This window comes from Microchirus variegatus, assembly GCF_963457635.1.
Source record: "Microchirus variegatus genome assembly, chromosome: 1".
In the NCBI taxonomy this organism is placed as follows: Eukaryota; Metazoa; Chordata; class Actinopteri; order Pleuronectiformes; family Soleidae; genus Microchirus; species Microchirus variegatus.
The window spans coordinates 3,632,702-3,657,404 of record NC_139802.1 but is presented as its reverse complement, the minus strand read 5'-3'; the positions used below and the strand labels follow the sequence as shown (position 1 = coordinate 3,657,404).

General features: G+C 41.2%; 2 protein-coding genes across 2 annotated transcripts in view; one reads left to right on the top strand and one right to left on the bottom strand.

Moving 5' to 3' along the window:
* The first annotated feature begins 56 nt into the window (after positions 1-56).
* On the top strand, positions 57-7,079 carry polr3c (polymerase (RNA) III (DNA directed) polypeptide C). Its single transcript, XM_083893403.1, has 13 exons — positions 57-115; positions 1,788-1,934; positions 2,254-2,518; positions 3,540-3,841; positions 3,941-4,045; positions 4,213-4,386; positions 4,469-4,520; positions 4,623-4,683; positions 4,780-4,930; positions 6,351-6,452; positions 6,532-6,581; positions 6,705-6,854; positions 6,945-7,079. Exons 2-13 carry the CDS (start codon positions 1,788-1,790, stop codon positions 7,024-7,026), a joined length of 1,641 nt encoding a protein of 546 aa, XP_083749529.1. The 5' UTR covers positions 57-115; the 3' UTR covers positions 7,027-7,079.
* A 317-nt stretch (positions 7,080-7,396) lies between these two features.
* The window catches only part of itga10 (integrin, alpha 10), a 41,760-nt gene continuing 24,453 nt past the window's right edge, over positions 7,397-24,703 (bottom strand). Inside the window, exons 9-30 of the mRNA XM_083891785.1 lie at positions 20,495-20,660; positions 18,903-18,976; positions 18,669-18,813; positions 17,146-17,294; positions 16,852-16,995; positions 14,990-15,196; positions 14,760-14,890; positions 12,822-12,988; positions 12,519-12,661; positions 11,028-11,138; positions 10,118-10,203; positions 9,890-10,031; positions 9,714-9,806; positions 9,528-9,604; positions 9,333-9,422; positions 9,157-9,241; positions 8,939-9,052; positions 8,757-8,864; positions 8,554-8,667; positions 8,375-8,470; positions 8,178-8,291; positions 7,397-7,630 (exon numbers count right to left, since the gene is read on the bottom strand). Of these exons, the coding sequence (XP_083747911.1) occupies positions 7,580-7,630; positions 8,178-8,291; positions 8,375-8,470; positions 8,554-8,667; positions 8,757-8,864; positions 8,939-9,052; positions 9,157-9,241; positions 9,333-9,422; positions 9,528-9,604; positions 9,714-9,806; positions 9,890-10,031; positions 10,118-10,203; positions 11,028-11,138; positions 12,519-12,661; positions 12,822-12,988; positions 14,760-14,890; positions 14,990-15,196; positions 16,852-16,995; positions 17,146-17,294; positions 18,669-18,813; positions 18,903-18,976; positions 20,495-20,660 (2,607 nt within the window). The 3' untranslated portion in view covers positions 7,397-7,579. The remainder of the gene's footprint in view (positions 7,631-8,177; positions 8,292-8,374; positions 8,471-8,553; positions 8,668-8,756; positions 8,865-8,938; positions 9,053-9,156; positions 9,242-9,332; positions 9,423-9,527; positions 9,605-9,713; positions 9,807-9,889; positions 10,032-10,117; positions 10,204-11,027; positions 11,139-12,518; positions 12,662-12,821; positions 12,989-14,759; positions 14,891-14,989; positions 15,197-16,851; positions 16,996-17,145; positions 17,295-18,668; positions 18,814-18,902; positions 18,977-20,494; positions 20,661-24,703) is intronic.

Below are 24,703 nucleotides of genomic sequence, written 5' to 3'. Positions count from 1 at the left end.
GCGCCTGTACCGGGGAAACCCGGGCGAGCGAGGAGACGGGGAGCGGAAGTGCTGTGTGTTGACAACGAGAAGTAGCATGTGTTCAGTGGAGGCTTAAAAACCTCTGTCGAGAAAGGTTTGTGAAACATTTACGTTGTGTTCAGTGGCGTTAGTAGTTCTTCTGTGTGCTGCTTTTTTGTTTATTTGTAGAAAGGCGACCCCAAAACGGACCTAACTGGCTGTTTATAATTGTATTAAAGCTGCGTTGTTGAATTCTGTATGATAAATACTGCTGTTTACATGAATGCCAGACAAGACAAGTTTGGTATTATTCAATACAATAATGAAATAAATGTTAAAGACACTAATGTAGAAAAAAGTGATGAGAACAGTCTGGCTTAGAAATGCTAGTTATTTCGTTTCTAATATTTTTTAATTACCCTATACTTGTTCATAAGGACTTAAGTTTATGTTAAACAACACATATCCCATTGAAAGCAGGCGTGAGTTGAAATGTGGCCTAAAGTTGTTTATACAAGTTACTAAAGCATGAAGGAACATGCTGTGAATTTGGGTTTACAAAGACCATGTTGAGGCATTACTTTACCTGTGTGTTATAATGATTTTTTTATATTTCCTGTTTACACATTAAATGTCATTATTATTTATGCATTTGGTTGTATGCTGTGTGGTTAGCATGGTTGAAATTGGTCAATTGCAGCAGTAGCTGCAGGGGGTTTGAATGGAATATTTCAATTGCCAGGTCAATACATTACAGCAGTGTTTCCCAAACTCTTCTATGTTGAGCCACCTTTTTGACAATGACAACAATTTTGACTAATTTCACAATTTAAACAATGATGAGCAAAATTCTGCATAATATATCATTATATCTGACTACTTTTGCTGCTATTTCCTAATGGCAAATATTATTTTGAATAGAAAAAAAACAAAAAAACACTCACACTCAGGAATGACTGCAATGTGTTTTATGGTCTTCATCAAAATGTGTTGTGAACAGTGTTTTGGAACAGCTCACTCACTCTGCTGTTCAAAAGTTTGGGGTCACTTAGAAATCTCCTTATTTTTGAAGTTAAAGCTCTTTTTTTCAATGAATATAACATTAAATAAATCATAAATACACTTTATACATTGTTAATGTGGTAAACGACTATTGTAGCTGCAAACGCCTGGTTTTCAATGGAATATGTACATAGGTGTATAGAGGCCCATTTCCAGAAACCATCTCTCCAGTGTTCTAATGGTACATTGTGTTTGCTTATTCGCTTTAGAAGGCTATTGGATGATTAGAAAACCCTTGAACTGAAAACAGTTTTGCTGGTTCTTTGACGAGAGCAGAAGTTTAAAGGGCAAAATTATTATTTTGAATAAAAATCATTATTTTTAATCTTGTCAATGTCTTGCCTATATAATTTCTACTCATTTTGCAACTCTTTTGATGAATAAAAGTGTGACTTTTAATGGAAAACTTGGAAAAATTGCATAGGTGACCCCAAACTTTTGAACGGTACAGCTAGGTAAAGGAAGGGATTTAGGTTTAATTTAAGTTTAGTCATGTCGTCCATCACACTTGGCTACAGTACCAGAAATAGGAGTCTACACTACTATATCTGCAGGGTCCACATTAGCTAGGGAGCTAAAATGAATAAGCCATAACACACTTGCGACTGTACTGGGAGGTACAGATTCAGCTGTGCTCAAAGTGTACATTAAAAATAGGTCTGAAAACTTGCACTGAGTCTAAATGTAAGCTCTTAAATCACCTGTGTGCGTTTGTGTCCATGCAGATGACAGCCCAGGAGGTGCGTCTGTGTGGTCTGCTGCTGCAGGAACACTTTGGAGAGGTTGTGGAGAAAGTGGGAACACACCTGCTTAAAAATGGAGCACAGAATTTAAGAACCATCATTCATGAGACTGGCACCTCACTGGACCTGGTACTATTTCACTTCTTAACTATCTCTAGGTTTTTACTATCTCTGCTTCACGCCATGTGAATGTCGTCATACATCATATAATTGATAATATAATTATGTACACTGTTGACAGTTGACCCATTCTACATTGTAGTTGCATGATAGCTCAAGTCATAGATCAGTTGCTGCTCCAGAAACCTAGACTACACAGTACAGCTATTCATGTTAGATTGTTGTAGCACAATATGAGTGTTGCCTAAATGGTATGTGCAGAATAGAAATGCATTTTCAATCTGATTAGTGATCAGGTTTTGTGTCTCCCTCTTCTGTCTCAATGCAGGTAAAGAAGTCTCTGTGTGTGCTTGTGCAGCATGGCGCCTGCGTGTTCAGCTCAGGCCGTAAAGGACCCGGGAGTCCCACAGAGTATCAGACATGCTCTAATCGGATTCTGAGAATTCTGCGCTTCCCGCGTTACATCTACGCTGCGAAAACCCTGTATGGAGACACTGGAGAGCTAATCATAGAGGAGTTGCTACAGAGAGGTCACATGACCCTGAGCAGCACAGTTAAGACAGTCGCTGACCGCCTCACGCAAAACATGGAGGGTCAGTATTTCGTGTCTTGTTGACCGTTTGAAAATGTTGACTGTAGAAAAACATAGATGTCATTCAAAGTGCCCTGATGGGATGTTTAGAAGCCTGGATTTCAGTCTATTGCTCGTGATGGGAGTTACTCAAAACAGAAAATCCACACTTAAAAGAGTTTACTTTTAATGTTCCCAAAAGTATTGTTTTACTTGGTCTTTGAAGCCACCTCTAAGATTCACCCATCCATCTTCTATCACTTTATCCTCCACGAGGGTTGCAGGGGTGCTTTGCCAATCTCAGCTGACATAGGGCGATAGGTGGGGTGCACGGTGGACAGATCACCAGTCCATCACAGGGACACATATAGAGACCAACAACCATTCACTCACACACTCCTCTAAGAGTCATATTAGAAATGATTTAAATACTGTAGTGTTTAACCTTTAAAATTAAACAAATGCCGGTTTAATTCAAATCATGATTGAATGTTTACACAATTGAGGAAGTCTGTCAGCTCCACACGTCTCCCTGTTTTTCAGTGTTTAGATCTCCTGTCCCGTGTTGCACACAGGAAGTGAGTTGTTTTATGTCAAGACAGAGGCTTAGTTAACAACAACAGTGCGCTAGTAAAGCAAAATGGCTGCAAAGGGGTTGGAGTATTACTGGAAACACAAAGAAAACAAAAAGTTCCAACCCTGCTTCAAAAATATCTCCCATTCAACAGTTTGACGGGATGTACGCTCCCTGCCCCCACCTGCCCCTGCACTATCGTACACACAAATGCTCCCTCAGTCTGGTCTGACTATTGCATGGCAGAGCCTGTTTTCACTTGAAGTATTCACCATATAAAACATGTTGCATTGTTTCTGTTCACAGTGACCAGAGGTAGCATAATAACATGAAAAACAACAACAAACATTTAAAAACAGAAATTGTTTGTGGCTTTTTTTTTCTACAACTTGGGTCTTAATTATGTTTGATGATGTAATTATAATGCAAAGCCTTTTTGTGAGATTTGTATGATTTCCTGTTGTTGTAGAGGGACAAAGCATGGATTACAGTGAAGTGTCTAATGCCTTCTCCAAACTGGTGGAGACTCATTTTCTTCAGCGATGCCCTCCACTGCCTAAGGCAGGAACAAAAGACACCAGTACTCCAGCTACACCAGCTGCTCCAGGAAAACCAGCTACTCCTGCTAGCACCGCAGTGCCCACAGCCGAGAGCTTTCCTGACTGCTACAGGGTACCACATGTGACACTCACAGGGCGAGGCAAGCGCCAGCTCGCCACTGAGGAGGGCGAGGACCAAAGGAATGCAAAGAAACCCAAATTAGACTCACAGGTGGGTGTTTTAAATTCATTTAATCTCATTGTTCTCCTTTCTCTACTTTCATAAAGTGTTTGCTCCCGTTCACGTGTTGTCTGATCCTCTTTTTTTCAGACACATGGTGACGAGGGGATTTACTGGCAGGTGAATTTTGAGAGATTCCACCTTCACTTCAGAGACCAGGCCATCGTCACTGCAGTGGCCAACAAACTGGACCAGGTCAGGGTTAAATATGGAGACTGGGTTTTCAAGAAGTACATTTACAAGTTTATTTGTCATTAAACCATGAATACAAATACATTAATGAGGTATTTATTCTGGAAACTTTGAATACATGCTATAACCTCTTTAAAAATATATTTTTTTTAATTACTATTCCAACATAGACAAGCAGTGAGATTGTGAGGACTATGTTGAGGATGAGTGAGGTAACGACCTCGCCCACAGCCACCTGCACAAAGCCTCTCTCAGCCAACGAGATCTTCCGGTCTCTCCCAAGCAACTACAACATTTCCAGACCCATCTTAGACCAGTACCTCACTCTGCTGGTGGATGACCCGGTATGACCTCCGCATCCACACATAACATTTTCAACATTTCCACAGTTACTGTTTTTATTATTTCTTCTTTTAATATTTCCAGATGGAGTTTGTGGGGAAGGCTGGTGAAAGTGGAGGAGGGATGTACGTTGTCAGTATCCTCTTTATCAAAGCCAGAGACGTCTCACTGGTTTGTACCATTTAATTCATGACACACAAAGATGTGGATGTTTTGTTTTTTTTAACTCATCGCTCAGATCTTCACAAAGCACTGGCCAATCTGGCACGAGCCACGATCGAGTCTGTGGTTCAGGAGAGGTAAGTGTGAGTCAGTGGGTGTGTGCGTATTGAATTATGTTTGTGTGGTTATTTTGTCATCAAAAAAATTTATCAAATTGTCTTAACTGTCATCAGGTTTGGCTCCCGGTCAGCACGTATTTTCCGCCTGTTGCTAAGGAAACGTCACTTGGAGCAGAAGCAGGTGGAGGATTTTGCCATGATTCCAGCCAAGGAAGCTAAAGACATGCTCTACACGCTGCTCTCGCAGAACCTGGTCCAACTGCAGGTATGTGTGCTTCACGTTTTTGATTGAGTTCTTACCAGAAAAAAAAAGATGTAGTCTGAAACCTACAGTATATTCAATTGAATGGCCACCAGGGGGCGACTCCATTGATTACAAGAACGGGTCCATTTGTATGCAAGTTTGTGACAAAACTACCCAACTTACCCGTTCCTATATTTCAGTGACTCCCTGAAGTGCAAGAAAATATCATTTGGTCATTTTTCAGTATGTTGAATTTGCAGCTTCTTACAGAACACCCAAATACTGTGATAGCTTTTTTGAGAACTGTGCTGAACTGCTTTCTGCAATCTGTGTTGACTTTGGCAGTGTTGTTTTTGAGATTTTAAAAATCCATGTTGACAACCCTGCAGATTAACTTTGTGTCAGGACCAGCACACAACAAGGGGGCACACTCTGGATTTGATTATCTGTCAGATGTCAGATTTATTAAAGTGATTAATTAATCAAACAAAATTCTTGGAAATCTCTAGATCAGGGGTCACCAACCTTTTTGAGACAGAGAGCTACCTTAAGCGTAAAAAATAATATGGAGGGCTACCATATAATATTTTTTTGTTTGTTTACCATTTAAATGATTAATATTATGCATTCAACTGCATACACATTAATTCCAGTGCTTACTCCTAACGATTACCAAGTTTTATAAACAATATCAAAGATATTTTACTGAGCGATCATACGGATACATGCAAGTGAGTTGAAGAGAAGTGTGCCCGCGGGCACCGTATTGGCTGCCTGCGGGCTACCAGGTGCCCGCGGGCACCACGTTGGTGACCCCTGCTCTAGATTACCAATTGAAAAAAATAATATTAAGTGTTATAATTATAGTCAGAAATGCACAAATGGACATGGACACGAACACGGACAGCTATTGTTGCAGGTAGAGGTGATCATGAAGTGTATGACCTCTCGCACAGGCCCACTCTTCCAAATATATAAAGTCAAGCCTTCAAAACAGCAGTTCCCAAACCCGTAGGTGACAGCACGGTGGGCTGCTTTTTTGTCTGTTACCCAATTCAGACCCATGACTCAGCAGTTTGATATGAGGAAGGAAGAAATGGTAATGTTTTTTGGGCTGTTTCCAAAGTGTACTAAAGATTTTAGTTCAGCCCCTCAGGCTCTTGAACACAGCACAAACTGCCTGTTATTAGTTTCAAAGCTCCTCAAGCTTATTCTCAAAAAACATCTGATCCAAAAACCTACTTTGGTAATTATTTGGCGCACATTTTTAAGACGCACTAAGTGGATGAGACTTTTTTTTTTTTTTTACAACGTTGTAGCATAATCTTTTATTACTGGTTGTGTTTTGAACAATATTGTAGGCACATTTTAATTAAAAAAAAAATGACCATCTGGCCACTACACATGTTTGATGAATATTTGTTCTGGTTTTATTGCACAGGAAGTCCCCAAAACTCCTGACTACGCTCCCTCTCGTACCTTTTATCTTTACACCGTCAACCAACTGCCAACCGCTAGGATGCTGCTGCAGAACTGCTACAAGGTAAAATAATGAACATAAGTGAATCTGTTGTGTCCACGCTGCTTTCTGTTTCTATTTATTTGTACATTTGTCTGTGCAGACGGTGGCAAACCTCATAGAGAGACGTCTGTTTGAGACCAAAGAGAGCAAGTGAGTGTCTCATATCCTCATGTTTATTGTTTATTTAGTGCACGTGCAAGCCAGGTGAACTGTTTTAAATGTTGCACAACAGACCAATAGCCTAATTGCTTCACTTCTATACTTGACTGACAGGCGTCTACTTGAGAAATCCCAGCGAATTGAGGCCATCCTGGCATCACTGCAGGCCAGCGGGGCGGAGCCTGAACAGCTGACAGAGGTTGAGGAAATGATCACCACTCCTGAAAAGCAACAGCTGGAGGCCTTACGACTTCATATCAACAAGTAGGGACAGTTCAATATAAAGTAGATGTTTGTCATCTCTCTGATGTGGTGATTGTCACTATTCTCATTTCCCTTTTTTTATCCTTCCAGGTTAGATTCAGCAGAAAACCAAGTGGATGAAACCATCTTCCTCCTGGAGTCTTACGTCATCTCCACTGCATCCACCAGCTGAGTCACGTGTTTGAGTGTTGCAACTCACTTACGTCAAACGTGGACATTTGCCCTCACTATTTGTATATAAATGGTTTCAAGTACAATTGTTTTATAGTTTAACGCTGGAATGTTTGGAGTAGAATAAAAATCAAAAAAAATCGTCTTTTATACTTTTTGTTGCATCAGCAAGTGAATGAACTTGGAACCAAAATACTTTCCAACACTTTTAATTTCATTAAAGAACACAAAACTGGAGGACAAACGTAGGACAGAGTGATTGCTTGAAATGTAAAACCATGAAGTTTTCTGAACATTAAATAAAAGTATTGAATACACATTGGCGTCACTTAAAATAAAATAAAATAAGATTATTTACACAAGTGCTCCCGACCCTGGAAACAGCGGGTAGTGCATTTTAGTTTTGACCCTTGTGATGCTCTCTTTGGTCCTGAAGTGTCCCAGGTGCATCTGAGTCACGAGTCCAGTCCCAGGATCTGTTATCTGTGGACACGGCTCATCGCGGGGGTTGTTGTTACGGCACATGACCGTTGTCATGGCAGCTTAGGTTGGACTCAGTCCTCATGGTTCTCCTCTTCTCTTTGTTTGCGTGTGAAGAATCCCAACTGACGAGAGGTGAGATAAAGATGAATGCACATTCTGATATTTTCATGTCATGTAATTTATAATATACATAATATAAACATTTGAGGGACTTGCCTATATTAAGTATGTAATTTATGCACTGCATACTAATGTAGTACAGTGTATTTTACTTTATACTAATGCTGATCAAGTTTCTTTAACGATGGTCTGATCATCAGCTGGACATTAATGTCTGCCCTTCTTCTCATACACAGTCTGTTAATGGACACTTTCATGATATGTAAGTAAAAAGAACACGTTTTCATAATTTTTATATAATGTATATTTTGTAACAATAATTATTTGGAATATCTGAACCATTTTTCTTCATTTATCCTAAAAGCAAAGCAATCTTATGAAACGCTGTCTATCAGTAAGTCCTTGCTTTATAATTGAGCAGAAATATGTCGCATCATAATTACTGAACAAGGTGTACAATCATTTTTTTTTAATCCTCTTAACTAAACAGTGTAATTGGTTTTCATATGAACTGTTGTAATCAAAATGTAAAAGTTAACAAATAAATACCTTCCATAGTACGAAAATGATCAGGGCCAGTAGCAGCAAACCTCCGATGATGCTGCCAATCAGAATCCAGAGTGAGATGGGAATGGCTCGGCCCTTTAGCACTTCCAGTACAGTCTGAAATAAAAACAGATGGAATGAGAAATAACAGAAAAGTAAATGTTCTGTTTTTTTTTTTTTCTTGCCTGTCGTCTTCTTACCTCCCTCCAGAGAGTTTCTGTGTCCAGAGTGATGAGATTGGTCTCCTGTGCTGTGAGGCGATAGGCTCCCATTATCCTCACTGACTTGTATTTGGCCTGCAGAGAGACACACAGTGGTGATGACCAGTGTTTGAATGAAGTGGATTTAAATGAGCGCCGTGTCTGAGAGTTCATCTTACTTTTCTGAAGAAGTCCTCGTGAACTCTGCGGCTGACGCGGACGACTGCAGCCTGCCCTTTTAGAAGTTTCTGCACTTCACACACCACCTCTGTGCACCATGACCTGCTGCAATTCTGCACAAAAAGACACACGAGCGTGCGTTTTAAACATGTGCCGATGCTGCACACTGCTCAGTCGCTGCTGTGTTGCCAAGGGGCCTCACCAGTATGTCATTCTGCATCATGTCCTCAGGATGAAGAGGACGGACGTCCCTCTGTCTGACCTTGAGCTGAGTCACATCACTCACCACACTGCAGTTCACTCCCGTGGCCTACAGAGCAAATTAAACACGTCAGATTCGATCGAAAGGAGAAATAGGAACTCTCAGAAGGAAGAGCTACTCACGTTGTATGAGAAAACTTCAGTGACGGTCATGAACACGCTGTCTCCTGCAGCCACAGAAGGCAAAAGCAGCCTCAGCTCCAAATTACTCACAGAGTAACAGCCGAGGTTCTGCAGCTACAAACGGAAACAAACAAGGCTCTGTTTTTTTTTTTTGCTCTTCTTGTTTTTAATGGTCTGACAACACCTGAAGCCACTGGTTGAATAGTAATGAGACATACCCTGAGGTGTGTATAGAACTCTGGTCCAATTGCCTCAGACACTGAACGAGTGGGGTGGACCTCATACCGGTTCAAATTAGAGTCACTGTGCATAAAAAAACACAGCAAAGAATAAAAACACAAACACATGCGAAAAGAAAAGAAAGCTATAATGTGTTTATGCCACGCACACATACCTGTTAACAAACAGGTCTGGTTCATACTGAACAAAACTCTGCAGCTGGACACTGTTGTCCCCTAAGGTGTCCTCTCTTTCCACACTGTCACTGGAAAAGAAGCAAATATTTACATCTACGACTTTGCATTTATCCATCTTGGATCTGTGACTGTGCATGGAGAGTTACTCGGGCATTGCTGCTTGACTGAGTTACCTGGAAGCATTGAGCTTCATCTGGACTCGATTGTGCAGAGATGTGCAACTGAACTCGAACTCCAGCATGAAGTTAACCTGCAAACAAAGGAGAGAACAGCTTGAGGTGACACATTTCGCCCGCGGTGAGTGAAGTATGAGCAAGCTCCACTGAGAGCGATGCTTCTTCGGCGTAGACGCACTGTACCTTTGACTGGGAGCGAAACACCGGGTAGCTGACATTACACGAGTGGCTGTTTGCACCAAGTGCTGTACACTCAATCTTGAAGTGGGCGTCCTCCTACAAGGGATAAAAACAGAGGTGTCGTGTCAGGTAAAGCACGTTGCTAAGTGGGTATTGTTATTCACGTCTTAGCTGTCTACCCGAATGCTGAGGCTGGAGAAGTGCAGGTTGCGTGAATAGTGCAGTATCAGGCTGGTGTTGTAGGCATTTTCAAGTCTGTTCTGGAGCTGCACCTCCACCGCCAGACGCCTACGAGGGCTGCGGATCACGTACGGCTTCTGTCTGCGGAGAGAGAACACAGTGGAGACTCTGTGAAACCGAAACAAGTGAGAAAGTGAACAGGGAGGGATTTCTCTTCTTGTGTGTACCTTGTTCCAGAGATATCCATATGAGCCTGCAGCACCAAGTCTGTTGTACACACATCGTCCTCACCACAGTCTTTGAAGAATGGGATCTGGAGAGCAGGAACAAGAGCATAGTTGATGGATACGTGAGTTGGGTAAATAAGGAGCATGATGAAGTCTGTTAACCTCTTCTTCCCTGACCCTCTTTTTGGAGTAGCTGCTCGAAAATTACATGCCCAAAGTAAATAGAGTAAATCTCTGCAGTTACAAGCTCTATGTGTCAGAGTAAATCCACAGTATAAATTAAGGATTTCTTTATCTCGCCTAAAAAAATATTGCATTTTAAAGCAAATATCACCTTTAAAATATACGGGAGGAGCTTAAAAACACATGAATGTCATGTAACAACATGTGGACATGAGCTGTGCAAAGTCTGACGCTGCTGAAGTGAAGCAGAGAGGAATTACAAAGGTTTTAGTAAAGAGAGGTTTCAGCTTTCTTCTGGCACAGTTTGGCACCATCTGTGCCATTTGAGCTTTCTTAGGTACCAAATTATTAAAACCCATTCAATTTCATTTACATGTCACTATGTCACTTAAAAAATAACTTGTTTTGAAAAAAAAAAAAAAGTATGATAACTTGCTGTAAATCGATGGTCCCTGTGCGGTGTGTAATAACAACTCTGTGACTCTGCAGCGTCTTCAGTTACTCGACACGTGTGTTTTTTTGTTTAGATAATCACGCCCCGGTGACGTGTTTCACTGCTCCTGCTGGTTTGATCCATCGGTGTTTTAACTGTTTCGTGAACATAAGATTGGTTTATATCAGCTTTTAGCTGAGTTTCTGACCTTTCTGTGGGTCAGACATGGTTTTAAGACGCTTTTGTCGCTGCGTCCGACGCTGAAGAAGAGGTTAATGTCATTTTGCCACTCACTGATTTCTTGACAGTGGTTGGCCAGCCCTCATCCAACACCGGTCCACTCTCAGTGTTGTTGATCTTAAACCGCAGTGAGAAGCTGATGGGACGGATGTAATCGGCCGTGTCCTGCATCAAAGACAGAAACGTAAGCTTCAGCGCATCAAACATTTCAAATATTCAGTAAAAAGAAAATAACACATAATTAGTGGGAGTTAGTTCACCAACATAAGCAGCAGGTGGTGCAGATTGCATCAGCGCAGAAGGAGGATAAGATGGTGCAACTTCATGATGTAAATTAGGTGCAACAAAGAGTTGTTGATTCTTAAGTTTCCAGCACTTTTCCAGTTCAGTGAAATGTGACGGCTGTAGCGAGGTTGCAGCCACATAATGTCTAAACATCATCCTTTATTTCGCCTCCCTCAAGCACAAAAGTCTTTATACCAGATTTATTTTTTATTTTTTCCTTGTGCTATGTGCAAATTGCAAAAATGTGCATAAAAAGAAGCTGATGATGATGTTACTGTCACACTGCCCTGACCTGATTTTGTTTATAAAAGATGGCGTGTGCGTCACTGTGGCTGGTGTGTGTGCGTGTGTTTTTGTGTATGTTCTTGTACTTGCAGCATACTGAGGACCAGTGAGGGTTTTTAACCAACAAAGTGAGATCATTTTTACGGAGTGAGGACATTCTGGCTGGTCCTCACTTTGTTTTCATTGAAATCACTTCCTTAGGTTGATATAACATGTTATACTGAATTTGTCAAAAAAAAAAAAAAAAAAAAATTATGACGACATAGTATAGTACGACTTTATTTAAAATTTCGGACCAACATTTTTTTGTCAAAGATTTTCTCAAATTTTGGACTACATGGTATAGTATGACTTTTTGTCAAATTCTGGGTCAATTTTTTTTTTGTCAAATTTTGGACCAAATTTTTTTTTTCAATTTTTTTTTCAACTTTTGGATGACATAGTATTATAGTATGACGTTTTTGTCAAATTTTGGACCAAAAATTTTGGTTCAATTTTTTTTTTGTCAAATTTTGGACCACATTTTTTTTGTCAGATTTGTAAAATTTTTGGACCACATTTTTTTTGTCAGATTTGTAAAAATTTTGGACCAAAAATTTGGGTCAATTTTTTTTCCAAATTTTGGATGACATAGTATAGTATGACGTCTTGTCAAATTTTGGGCCAAATTTTGGACCAAAATGTTTCTGTCAAAGATTTTTTTCCAATTTTCTCCGACAGTATAGTATGACATTTTTGTCAAAATTTGGACCAAAAAATTAAAAAAAATAAAAATAAAAAAAGTTTTCCAGCCCTTTTTGCTCTGGGGCTCCACCTGCAGACATTTTATTGTACTGCAACCAGTAGTTCTTTGTAGATGTCATTCATGAAGTAGATATTTGTAATTGTGGTGATTTATAAAGTGGAAATGCTGGTCCTCAGTATGCAGCAAGTACAATAATGTGTGTGTGTGTGTGTGTGTGTGTAGATACTCACATAAACATGGAAGGGCAGTTTGTAGCAGACAGTTTGTCCCGTGTGAACTCGGACTGCCAGCTGCGTCTGTCTGTGGGAGCTGTCGTCAAACAGAGCTCGCGCAGACAACTTCCTGTCATCCAACATGGCCGACACCCACAGATCTGAGAGGAGAGCAGGTGACCGAGACAGATGGTTAGTGTTGGAAGATTCTCATTTTTAATAAACAATCCGAGTCCCTGGCCGAGTTCCAACTCGTGTGTTTCTTGTTGTAAGGATGACACAGGCGTGCAAATGTGGGGGGGGGGGGGGGGAAAGTTATACCAAAGCTGTTGCTGTGTCGTCCTGGAGAGCGGGTAACAGCTGTGTAGCAGGCAGTGGCGTTCAGACAGGCCGATTCTCTGCCGCCTCTCTGGCAGGTTTTCTGAATGACGTTGATTGAGTGCGGCTGGAAGGACAGAGTCACATTGACCTGGACGATGCTTCGAGAGCTGCAGACAGTGAAGACAGTCATTATGTGAACGGCACAGAAACTTTTAGGGAAACAATTTTGAAGAAAATAGATGACGTAAATGTACATTTCTAGTTTGTACTGTTTTTTGTTTTTTTTTAAAGGTCCAGTGTGTAACAATTAGTGCCGTCCAAGTGGCAACCGGTAGTGATGTCACCGATAACGTTATGAACTCCTATCTTAAAGGGGAAATAAGTAGTTTATAGTGCCATCTAGAGGAGAGGTTGAAATTTACAACAAAGACCTGCTGCTCTGCTCACCCCCTCCCTTCCCTGAGCGCTACGGTATCCTCAGCCGGTCGAATGTCGTCCTCGTCGTCTTTCTCCGTGTCAGCAGATGAGGTTCGTGAGGCGAGGGAGAGGGCGGAGCTACCGCGGCCGTAGCAGACGAAGCGGAGAGAGAGGAGGCGGGACTTCCGCTACAAGTAAAGAGACGATTGATTTGTTCTCTCGCGTTTGTCCTTACAGGCTCCGGTAGAAACATGGCGCCTCGCTGCTAACAGTGGCTATGCAACCACGGTCCGCGGTCATGTTATTTTACATGACTTTTTGAAACACTACGAAAATGAAACAAAACCTATTATACAGCGACTAGACAATGCAGGAGCACATAATATGTATAAAAAAGTGGATTTTGGGTTATATAAACCCATAAATACTACATATTGTACCTTTAAAGCCTTAAGACTCGTGATACGGCCACTGCCATGTTGAGGTTTTGCACAGAAGCGTCACCTGCAACCAGGCCCCTATTGGACAATACCAGCTGTCAATCAAACTGGTGTCCACTACATGCTTGTTTATTTTCCTCTTAATAGGAATAAAATGTACATGTTCTATTGAAGAAGACCTGAAACTAGTGGTTGAGATCATTAACTCCTATTATAAATCAAATAGAAGCTCATTCAAACGGAGTACTCTTTGTCAGCAGTGTCGTCGCCCTCTGGTGCTTATATTTTTACTTTTGGCATGCTATGGGAAACAGGAAGATTATGTCCACTATTTATACACAGTTTATGGTGCGGTCTAATGGTGAGGCTGCAGATTGTACCAAAAAGAGGACTTCTCCACTCCCTTTTATCAATTGCATCAGGGAACTACAGTGGCCTTTGCAAACTATAGAGCGTATTCTTCTTCGCTTACATCGTGAGCTTCCACTGCACCAGTGTGAAATGCACACTTTGGCTGGTACAGAAACGCGAATACAGAAACACAAATATAAAAGGCTTACTCTACAAAAAAATCATTATTTTTTATTTCAAAGCTCTTCTACACTTAAAGGTGCATTATGAAATAAATCAATAAATATGAGAGACCCAGGAATAATGTTCATATAACAAACTGAACTCACCAACAACAACAGTACAGACAAAATATTTGCATTAAAAAAAATATTTTGCAGACTGCAAATCATGTTTATGTTTTGAAATCATGTTTTGGCATGTGGCGCCACCTACCGCCGTCTACCGTTCATTGCAGTCAGTAGAGTCTCAGCTGCCGAGCAACCACGGGTTGCCAGTTACGTCAAAAAAAGAAAACCTAAAAGAACTCTGTGTTTTGAATTTAAATCTAGTAACCGTTTTCGATTCCTTCCTATAAACCCTGCTAAATGTTACACACTGGACCTTTAAAAGCGTAGGTGATACATTTGTTGCATACATTTTTTATACAAAATGTATTATCTCTCATTGTTTGCAGCTTTAAATTAAATCAGTCCTGGCAATGACGTTCCTGTCCTCTATGTTTACTCACCTGAGCAGGACTGCGCTGCCCTGTGCTCCCACTGCCAAGTCTATTAGCTCATCTCCATCCAAGTCCAACTGAGCACTCAAACTGCGGCCAAAGTACTGCAGGGAGGAGGAAATCGATGCCCCTGCAATACGCTGTCAGGACAAGAGCCAAAAAAAACACAGAAGTGAGTTTAAATTGACTTCTGAAATAAAGCAGCCGGCTTGACGATGTCAGTGAAACAGGCACTTTACCTGTTTATAACTGTGGTTGATGTAAATGCCGTCTCCGTGGTAGACATAGATGGCCCCCTTGTGTTCGTCCTCCAACGGGGCTCCGACCAGCAGGTCGGTGAAGCCGTCGTGGTTGAGGTCAGGAGCGGCCGCCAGTGCGTAGCCAAACCTGGCATCCTGGGATCTTTCCTCCGCCTTCAGTGTGCCGTTAGACACAAACACCTCCTCCTGAGAGACACGAGAGAGGAGACGACACATGACATTACCGATACAGACGTCACACGGCGTGGATACCCATGGCAAATTGGTGTGGGAATAATACATAACTCCTTATATGGACATCCTGTGGGGGTGTGTTTATGGGTCACATATTCAGGCTTTAAAACATGCAGAAAAAAATGCTAAATAAATAAGTTATGATTTGTTCTTTATTGCCTTTTTAGCAGTGATATATAGTAGCATCCATTCTGCATAGATCACAGAATAGACCTTTTTTTTTTGTTTTTGTTCATAAAAAACGAACCGAGATGTATTTCCAAATTTATATATATAGTTATATATATAGTTGGTATGGTTGTTTTCATCATATTGCCTAGGTTGTGCTGAAAAAACGAGATGAAGAACAACTCCATGTTGCACATTCTTATAGCCTCTGTATATACTGTACGTTTTAAGTAGTAATGTAATGGGGAAAAAAGCAGCCCTGTGCTCTGTGTTCTAAGGGTTAATGAGAATCTTTACACATATAAAGACAAACAACCATCCACTTACACCTACAGCCCATTTATCCAATCCCAGTATTGCGGGGATGTGTTTGCACTGTCAGAGGAACCGGGAGAAAGCCCTTGCACACACAGCGAGAACATGGAAACTCCATGCAGAATGACCCTTGTTCTGACTACTACACCAGGGTTTCTCACTCCTGGTCCTGCATGTTTTAGGTGTTTTCCCTGCTCCAACACACATGATTCAAATAAATAATAAACATGCGATATGGGGATTAGGTGAATTGGTCACTCTAAATTGACCGTAGGTGTGAGAGTGTGAGTGAGTGGTTGTTTGTCTCTATATGTGTAATTGTGATGGACTGACGAACTGTCCAGGGTTTGACCCCGTCTATCGCCCTATGTCAGCTGAGATAGGCACGGCACCCCCCTGCGACCCTCTGGTGGAGGATAAAGCTGTAGATGATGGATGGATGGATTGATGCAGAGGCGAAGTTTGTGAACAGGCAAGGCAGGCAACTGCTTGGGGCCCAGACACACGGAGCCTGAGGGCTGTTTTTACTGAAATGTGCAGTGACCAGTCGCCTCCCCGTCCCCCTTAAACAACAATGGGCGATTTGCAATGACATCTCAGTAGGAAACCTCCCTAAAGGGGCCCCACCTCACTTTAACCTGTGTGAAGTTATCGTTCTGCAAGTTGGAAAATGAAGAGGATTATTTACAGTGTAATGCATCTTTTTTTAATTAATTTATATATGTTTTTTTTTCAGTTATTTACACTATTTTATTGTTCTATATATTTATATTGTTTCATAATGTGGGTTCTTTACAGTGTTATGTATTTTTTTTACTGAGTTTATATAGTTTTTAAAAGCTATTTACAGTATTTTATTGTTCTTTACATTTCTATTTTCACATACTTTTTAATTACAAGGTTTTTCCATGTTATTTCATTCATTTCGGAAAAAAATAATATTTTGAACTCATACATTTTTCGTTGGTGTCAGATTATTTATAACATAATGGTGATGAACACTGGTTAGAAGGAAGGGCCCCCTGGGAATTTTTGCTTAGGGCTCCTACAGACTCTAGAATCGCCTCTGGATGGATGGATGGATGGATGGATTTTTAAAAACATAATCATTACAGTTGTCTTACCCCACTGAGCGTGTAGATGTAAACTCTCCCAGCTTCCTTGTTTCCTGAGCCGAGGTACATCGGAGCGGCAACCAGAAGGACGTCAGTGATGCCATCCTGGTCAATGTCCAGCCCACACACCTCACTGCCATAGTAAGACCCAATCTACAGAAGAGAAACATGTGATTGCAGGTTACTGCCACTAGGTGGAGTCCTTGCTTTAATCTATAATTATTGAGGTTCCTGCTGTTGGGTGGATTGTGACTGAAAGGGATTTAAAAAAAAAAAAGAAAAGAAAAAAAGAGAGAGCTTTACCTGTTCTCCATTGAGGGCCTGTACTATGTTGACATCGCCGTCGTCGCTCAGTTCAAACAGGATGACTTTGCCTTTGTGTTTGAAGCGAGGAGCCCCGGCTACATACAACCTCCTCCAGTCACCGACGATCACTGACGACACTGTGTAACCTGAAAACATCATCACACACACACACACATTCTTGTACTTGCTGCATACTGAGGACTGCGTTGCTGACAAAGTGAGGACCAGCATTTCCACTTTATAAATCAACACAATTACAAATATCTACTTCATGAATGACATCTATAAAGAACTACTGGTTGGTTGCAGTACCATAACATGTCTGCAGGTAGAGCCCCAGAGCAAAAAGGGCTGGAAAACAACATTTTTTGGTTCTTTTTGGTCCAAAATTTTACAAAAACATGCGACCAAAAAATTTTTTTTTAAATTTGACCAAAAGATTTTGATCCAAAATTTGACCAAAAGATTTTGGTCCAAAATTTGACCAAAAGTTTTTGGTCCAAAATTTGGCAAAAACATCATACTTATACTATGTCGACCAAAATTTTAACAAATCTTTGACCAAAAAAATGTTGGTCCAAAATTTGACAAAAAAAATGTTGGTCCAAAATTTGACAAAAAAAAATGATGGTCCAAAATTTGACAAAAAAAAAATTGGTCGACAATTTGACCAAAAAAAAATTGGTTCAAAATTTGACAAAAAAAAATTGGTCCAAAATTAGACAAAAAAAAATTGGTCCAAAATTTGCCAAAAAATAATTGGTCCAAAATTTGACAAAAAAAAATTGGTCCAAAATTTGACAAAAAAAAAAATGGTACAAAATTTGACAAAAAAAATGTTGGTCCAAAATTAGAAAAAAAAAATTGACCCAAAATTTTTGGTCCAAACTTTGACAAAAACGTCATACTATACTATGTCGTCCAAAATGTGGAAAACTAATTTTCTTCAATCGCACATGATGTGAATTTTGTAAACGATGTTTCCATTTAGAGGAAAGTAGTAGTTTCCTTTAGGACTGAACGATTTTGGATAAATATCTAATTGTGGTTATTTTGACAGGAATTGCGATATCAGACGTAAAAGTGTGATATTTGTGCAGATCTGTGGTAAACAAAGATGTTCTCTTCAGTCTGTGGAATAAGATGTGCATAGATCAGGACGATAATGAATCTAAAATTATATTTTGACACACACTATGGCTGATTTTGATCAAATTCAGTTGTTTCATTCAGCCCTAATTCCCTCCCACCTTTGCACCTGTCCCTGCTCAGGTAATCAGAGTAATCCGGCTCAGTGAAGCCACCTGAGGCTGATTATCTGAGCCCAAAGTCAGGCTGATTCCATGTGTGTGTGATATATTACATGTTGCAGGATTGAGGTTATTTAGTTCTGTCTGTTTTAGTTGACCTGCCTTTACCTCATGCTGTGGTCCAGTCTACTGAGGGGAAGGGGGGGGGGGCTATGAGGGATATAAGACACCCACTCTGTGTGAGGGGAGCGACGGTTGCAATTTGTTTACCTAAATAAGCGGCGTGTTTTTTCAGCTCCAGTGGAAACTCGCTCTCGAAGGCTTCTCTGGGCGGCACGATGCGTCCGCTCGCCCCCTCCTTCAACACTCCGCCGTCCCAGTCGTAGGCACCGACCATCCCGAACAAAATGCCATCCTGGAACGATCGAGATACACGGCGCGGATGAGCAACACAGGTACGGCACGTTTACTGTTCGCGCAAATGAGAGAGTGTACAGGACTCACATCCAGTGTGTGCGTGGAGAAGCCAATCTGAGACATCTCCATGTGGAACGAGCTCTCGTTGTAACCCAGTGTCCCTGCAGGTGCACAAAGACAAAAATGCCATATGTAAGAATGTGGCCAAAAACAGTTACTACGTTCAAATTCAAAATACTAAGGTCTTTTAGGTTTAGTTTTCTGACGTAACTGGCAACCCGTGGTTGCTCGGCAGCTGAGACTTTACTGACTGCAATGATTGGTAGACGGCGGTAGGTGGCGCCACATGCCAAAACATGATTTCAACACATAAACATGATTTGCAGTCTGCAAAATATTTTTTTTTAATGCAAATATTTTGTCTGTATTGTTGTTGTTAGTGAGTTCAGTTTGTTATATGAACATTATTCCTGAGTCTCTGTGACATATTAGGAGGATTTTATGGCCAGTTGCTTTAGATTTATTACATAGTGCACCTTAAAGTCAGCGTTTTTCCATCTTTTCACATCTCCACCCTTCCTTCCTTCCTTCCTTCCTGCTCTCCACAGTATCTGATCTTAAATGGCGTCATGAACACTCGCTCATCCTGAGGACCACAGGTGGCAGAAGTGATCACCCGTTTCCTCAGCTCCTCTGTCTTTTCCCCTCTGATTTCCTTCAATATTTAAGGGTGATATCACCTTTCATCAGCGTGCATCTCATCTCAACTGTTGTGATAGCTGTGCTCTACTACTGCTCTGTTTTTATTTTATTTCCTCTCAACTTCTGGCTCACATTCCTCTACTTCTAACTTTTCTTTCTCACAAAGTGTAGTAGTCCCACCATATTGGACTTTCATATCAGCCATCTTTCCTTTATCCCAACTGCAGAGGTCATTTAGTCTCTTCTGTAGTGACATTAACATAATATCTTCATTATAAAAATAATAGCCGTAGGGGGCGCTATTATAAAAGTCAAGCAGCTTTTTCAGCCAACTATTTTAGTCATTAAATCCAATGTCTGCCGATATTGTGCCAAGAATATCATACGTTGCTACTAAAATTATGTTATTTATCAGTTTCAATACATTTTAAACCCCCAAGAACATGAAAATGGGAATTAAGGAACACTAATATGAATGCAGAAAAAAAAAAATTCAATTGCCAGATCTAAATTAAAATTGAAAGTATATAACTTAGCTTGATTTGATGTCACATAAAACAAACTACAGACACATACTTTGACTAATGTTTGCAATCATGTGTCAAATATCTCATAGATTAAAAGCAGTTCATTTCATTTTGGTATTAACTTTACATCTGTATTTTAAAGGTTCAGTGTATAACAGTTTGTGGCAAGCGATTTTTAAGTGATTATACACTTATACAAACATACTTATGGACATACTGGTTTCTACCGACCCTCCTCAGTGTCACACCCTCAATCTTTAAATCTGACCACTGAACAACTGCTGTCAGTTGTTGGAATTGATCATTTCCTGGTCTTAATGACTAATATCAATGAAAAACAGTGGCACTGTTAATCCCAGTAAACTGGCTGCAGTATAAAACTTGATGGATTATAAACCAACTGGTTTTAAACAACAATTACTCTGAGTGTAACCTTCGTTCATCGCTCACCTTCAAGCGTAAAAATTCGGTCTCCCAGAGCATCCACAATGTCATTGAGTGCGGCTTCATCAGTCACATTGAAGAAGAATTTGTCATCAGGGTCACTGGCGATGTACTTGATCTCATTGATGAATGTCTCTGGATCCTGCTGCCGGCGGATGTAGTGACCCAAAACCTGCAGGCCAGGAGAAGAAGAGGAAGGGAGGATGAGAAAATAGCAGCCTAAACAAACACTTCAGCATGTATTAAAAATATTTCACTCCTCATGGTTTCAGAGGGACAATGAAGAACAACATTACTCCCCAAACTCTGACCGTCGGAACTCTAGCGTCCGAGTTACTTGGAACTGCGAGTCTTTAACGTAAAAATAAACACGTGTCATGGCTGGTTCACTGTCTGCATAATTTACGGCTAATTAACCACTTCTTCCCTGACCCTCTTTTTGGAGACCCTGTTCAAAAATGACATGCCCAAACTAAATAGATGACATGCCCAAACTAAGTAAACCTCTGCAGTTACAAGCTCTATGTGGATTATCTTGGTATCAAAATGAAGATAAGACTTGTGAGATTCCACCAGAGGTGTAAGTTTCACTGTAGATGCCACTGTGTCAGAGTAAATGTACATGGAACACAGCATAAATGAAGGATTTTTTTCTCTCGCCTAAAAAAAAATTGCATTTTAAAGCAAATATCACCTTTTAAAATATGCAGTAGGAGCTTAAAAACACATGGAGGTCATATAACAACATGTGGACATGATGCTGCTGAAACGAAGCAGAGTGAAATTACAGAGGTTTTAGTAAAGAGATGTCTGGGCGTTCTCACTTTTGGCACAGCCTGGCACCATCTGTGCCATTTGAGTTTTCTAGGTACCAAATGATTGAAAAAACAATTTTATTTTATTTATATGTCACTACAGATCTAAAAAGAACTTGTTTTGAAAAAAAAAAAAAAAAGTATGATAACTTGCTGTAAATCGATGCTTCCTGTGCGGTGCGTAATAACAACTCTGTGACTCTGCTGCATTTTCAGTTACACAGCGCCATAGCTCTGGCTTACCTTGGTCAATTAGGGTGGTTGACAGCTCGTTTTAAACCTCTAAACCGATAGAATCAGACCCCGGTCTCCAAATGCGTGTGAATCACTTCATTCGCGAGTCAAAAGGACATAAATGCATATGACGCATTTGTACGGACAGTCCCGATCCCGGGGGGCAACCGTGAATAAGAGGTTAAGGAATACCTAAAGGCAACAAACTGACAGGAAAACACAAGACAAGAGAAAACAGCAGCCACCAGAGATCTGTAAATGAGGTGCACAGGCCGAGCTCAGAGGTGAAGAGATGACTGATGCACAAAGGTACTGAGGCAGCAGCGGCCAATGGCCGAATGCCTGAAATATAAATGAGAAAATTCCATAAGAGAAACCAAAGCCATGAATCTCTCAGTGTGACTCCAGCTGCCAAGCAAACTAAGGAAATCCTCTGTTTTCAACGGGCAGAGGGTGAAGAGTGGTACAGTGTGTAATGTACAGAGTCCACATATAAACGATGTACATTAAGCTGAGAAATTCCACACAGACTGCCAACCACAGCAGGGTTTATTATATAATTAACAACAGTAAATAATACATCAAAAGTCTCAATTTAAAGGTAAAGCACATTTTCAGCTATAGTACGGTTGTGTTTTAATGTGTCCAAACACATTAAACACGGTTCCGCATGAACTACTGCCCCGAAAACACACTATTCTAGCGCTGATGTATAAAACACAGTCTCTTGTTTTTAAAAAAAGCTCAACCGTCCCTCGTGAGCCATTTTTCGACTGCACACAACCTGCACGCGCAGGAGCAGCAGCAGCACGGAGAGCAACATCAAAACACGGCTGCCGTTACACACCGAGTTTAACTGTCATCACTGGAACGTTTGGGGTACACGCTTGACCCACAAAACACACCTCGTTTTACTTTCCGTCTCGACAATTCATCTGCTTATGATCCTTGGATCCTTTGTTTCACGTGGCACCGTCATTAGGTCAGAAATAAGCCAAACAAATGTAAAAATATTTCATCTTTCAGCCTTCAGAGAGATGTGCAAGGCAAAAATAAAGTTTAATAAACTGGATGCAAGAATAATAAATATGTGATCTATTGTTGATACAGTATAATCCTTTTTAAAGCTCACATAGAGTGGTCCTGTTGCACATATATGTTAGTTATGGAGGTCTACTTACATACATTAACTTGTTTTTATTGTTAAAAACCTCCTAGTTGCTGTAAACGAGCCGATAGAAATCTCTCTTTTCTGACGCTGTTCCCCAGCAGAGATATTTCAGACATAAATCTCACACCCAGAAGACAGAGTGTGTTGTGATTGGCCAGCCAGCGTAGAGCCTTCCCAACTGTCTTGTGATTGGCCAATACCCGGAAGTGACATATTCAGCACACCCGCTCTCAGAAGTGCAGCTCCCTCCTCCATATCATTGTTTTAACAGTGTTTAAAAATAGCTTCTTCACGACTCCCCGCCGCAGTCCCTTTTATGACTTTGACCCAGAGTCAGACCCAGAGTCAGAAGACCCTGTCGCTCGTGAAACACCTCCACAACGGACGTTATTCTTCTTCTGCGGGTTCAATGTACGCAACCGGATGTGCCCGGACTAGTGCCCGCAGCAGGAGGATCTGCTGTTCAGGAGAACCGGTGTTTACGTAACCGGACCGGGTTTTTTCAGAGATCTCGCTGAGCCTGAGATTACAATAAAACACAGCGTTCTCAGCAGTGGCTGAACTGTTTGTTTTGAACATCCAGGGCTTCGTAAACAAGGTAATGACGCAGATACACACTAAAAAACAGCGTTAATTGGAACTTCCGGTCTAGGTCCGCTTTAAAAAAAAAAAATGGGATTCCACTCTGATCGAACTGGACCTGTTGTTCCTAAGGCAGGATAAACACTCATCTATAACTTTTTACTGATGCTATGCTTTTGTATCATGAACCTGATTTATTGAGATTCAAAAGTATCGATAATTGCATTTGTCTTCTCCCTCCTTAACTGAAAATGGAACGATCCCTTTCTTGAGAAACTAAAGTGTTTTGTTTTTTTTAGCTTTGTCTACTCAGTTCTCCTCTGTGGTTCTCGTGGAGTCTGAAGGTTCCCCAGTGTCTCCTGTGGGATAGGGAGGGGTCTGTAACCAGTCCTGCCACTAGAATCCGTCCAGTCCTCATACTCAAAAACCACTCAGAGTCTTTCTGTGTGTTGGGGGGGGGGGGGGGTGGTGGGGGTCGGGTGGGGCTGCAAAGGAAGAGTTTTTGTTCCCGCTCTGCTATTTTAGTTCACTCAAGGGGTTCATTTGGTGCTGTTATTTCTTGGGGAGTGGTGGTGGTGGTGGTGGTATTGTGCGTCTGCCCAAGGGTGCACAGTTTGTGGTCAGTGTATCACGTTCATACAATGCAGGAGGAATGTCAGCGGCGCGCTCCACACCCCGCTGATAATATACGTTATTTGTTGGTGTGTTTTGCTAAATATCAAAGAGGAGAGAGAGCTCCAGGGATAATATTTGGAAATTGTGGGTTCGCGACCCGGTCAAAACAAGAGCCTTTCTGCATGTTCTCCCTGTGTGTGTGTGTGTGTGTGTGTGTGTGTGGGCTTTCGACAGGTTCTCCAGTTTCCTCCCACAGTGCAAACACATGCAGATTTGGGGAGTAGGTAAATTGGTCACTCTAAAGCCCAATTTATACTCCTGCGTAAAGTGCTCTACATAGGACCCCTGCGTCGTCTCTGACTGCACAAAAATATTTTTTAAGTGTCCGACACTCCGTCAAGGGACAACGGAGACGGCAAGGGCTGCAATTGCCCGTCACAGTGCGCACCGAGCGTCCACAGAGGCGGAGCTGATCACTATAAATACGTCATATTTTAATACACACAGCACATGTTTAGACTCTAAATGGCCAATTTCTCGCCTAAAATTATCTCAAAACTGCGTTCCGTCACACAGAAAAGTGAGAAACGGCCACTGTTTCAACAACAACAACAGTCTTTCTCTCTCGGACGCCATTGCTAACTGTAGCCAAAAGCACAACAACCTTGTGTAGCGACCCCTACTGACCTATTCAGGATGTACCCCACCTTTTCTCCCTATGTCAGCTGGGATTGGCACCAGCACCCCCCATGACCCCCATGTGGAGGATGAAGTGGTAGAAGATGAGTGAACACCCTT

Excerpts from the sequence above, each read along its gene's own strand:
- polr3c (XM_083893403.1), top strand. The coding sequence starts at position 1,788 with ATGACAGCCCAGGAGGTGCGTCTGTGTGGTCTGCTGCTGCAGGAACAC. Across the intron at positions 3,842-3,940 it reads AACCCAAATTAGACTCACAG|ACACATGGTGACGAGGGGAT; the intron begins GTGGGTGTTTTA and ends TCTTTTTTTCAG. Across the intron at positions 4,046-4,212 it reads TGGCCAACAAACTGGACCAG|ACAAGCAGTGAGATTGTGAG; the intron begins GTCAGGGTTAAA and ends ATTCCAACATAG.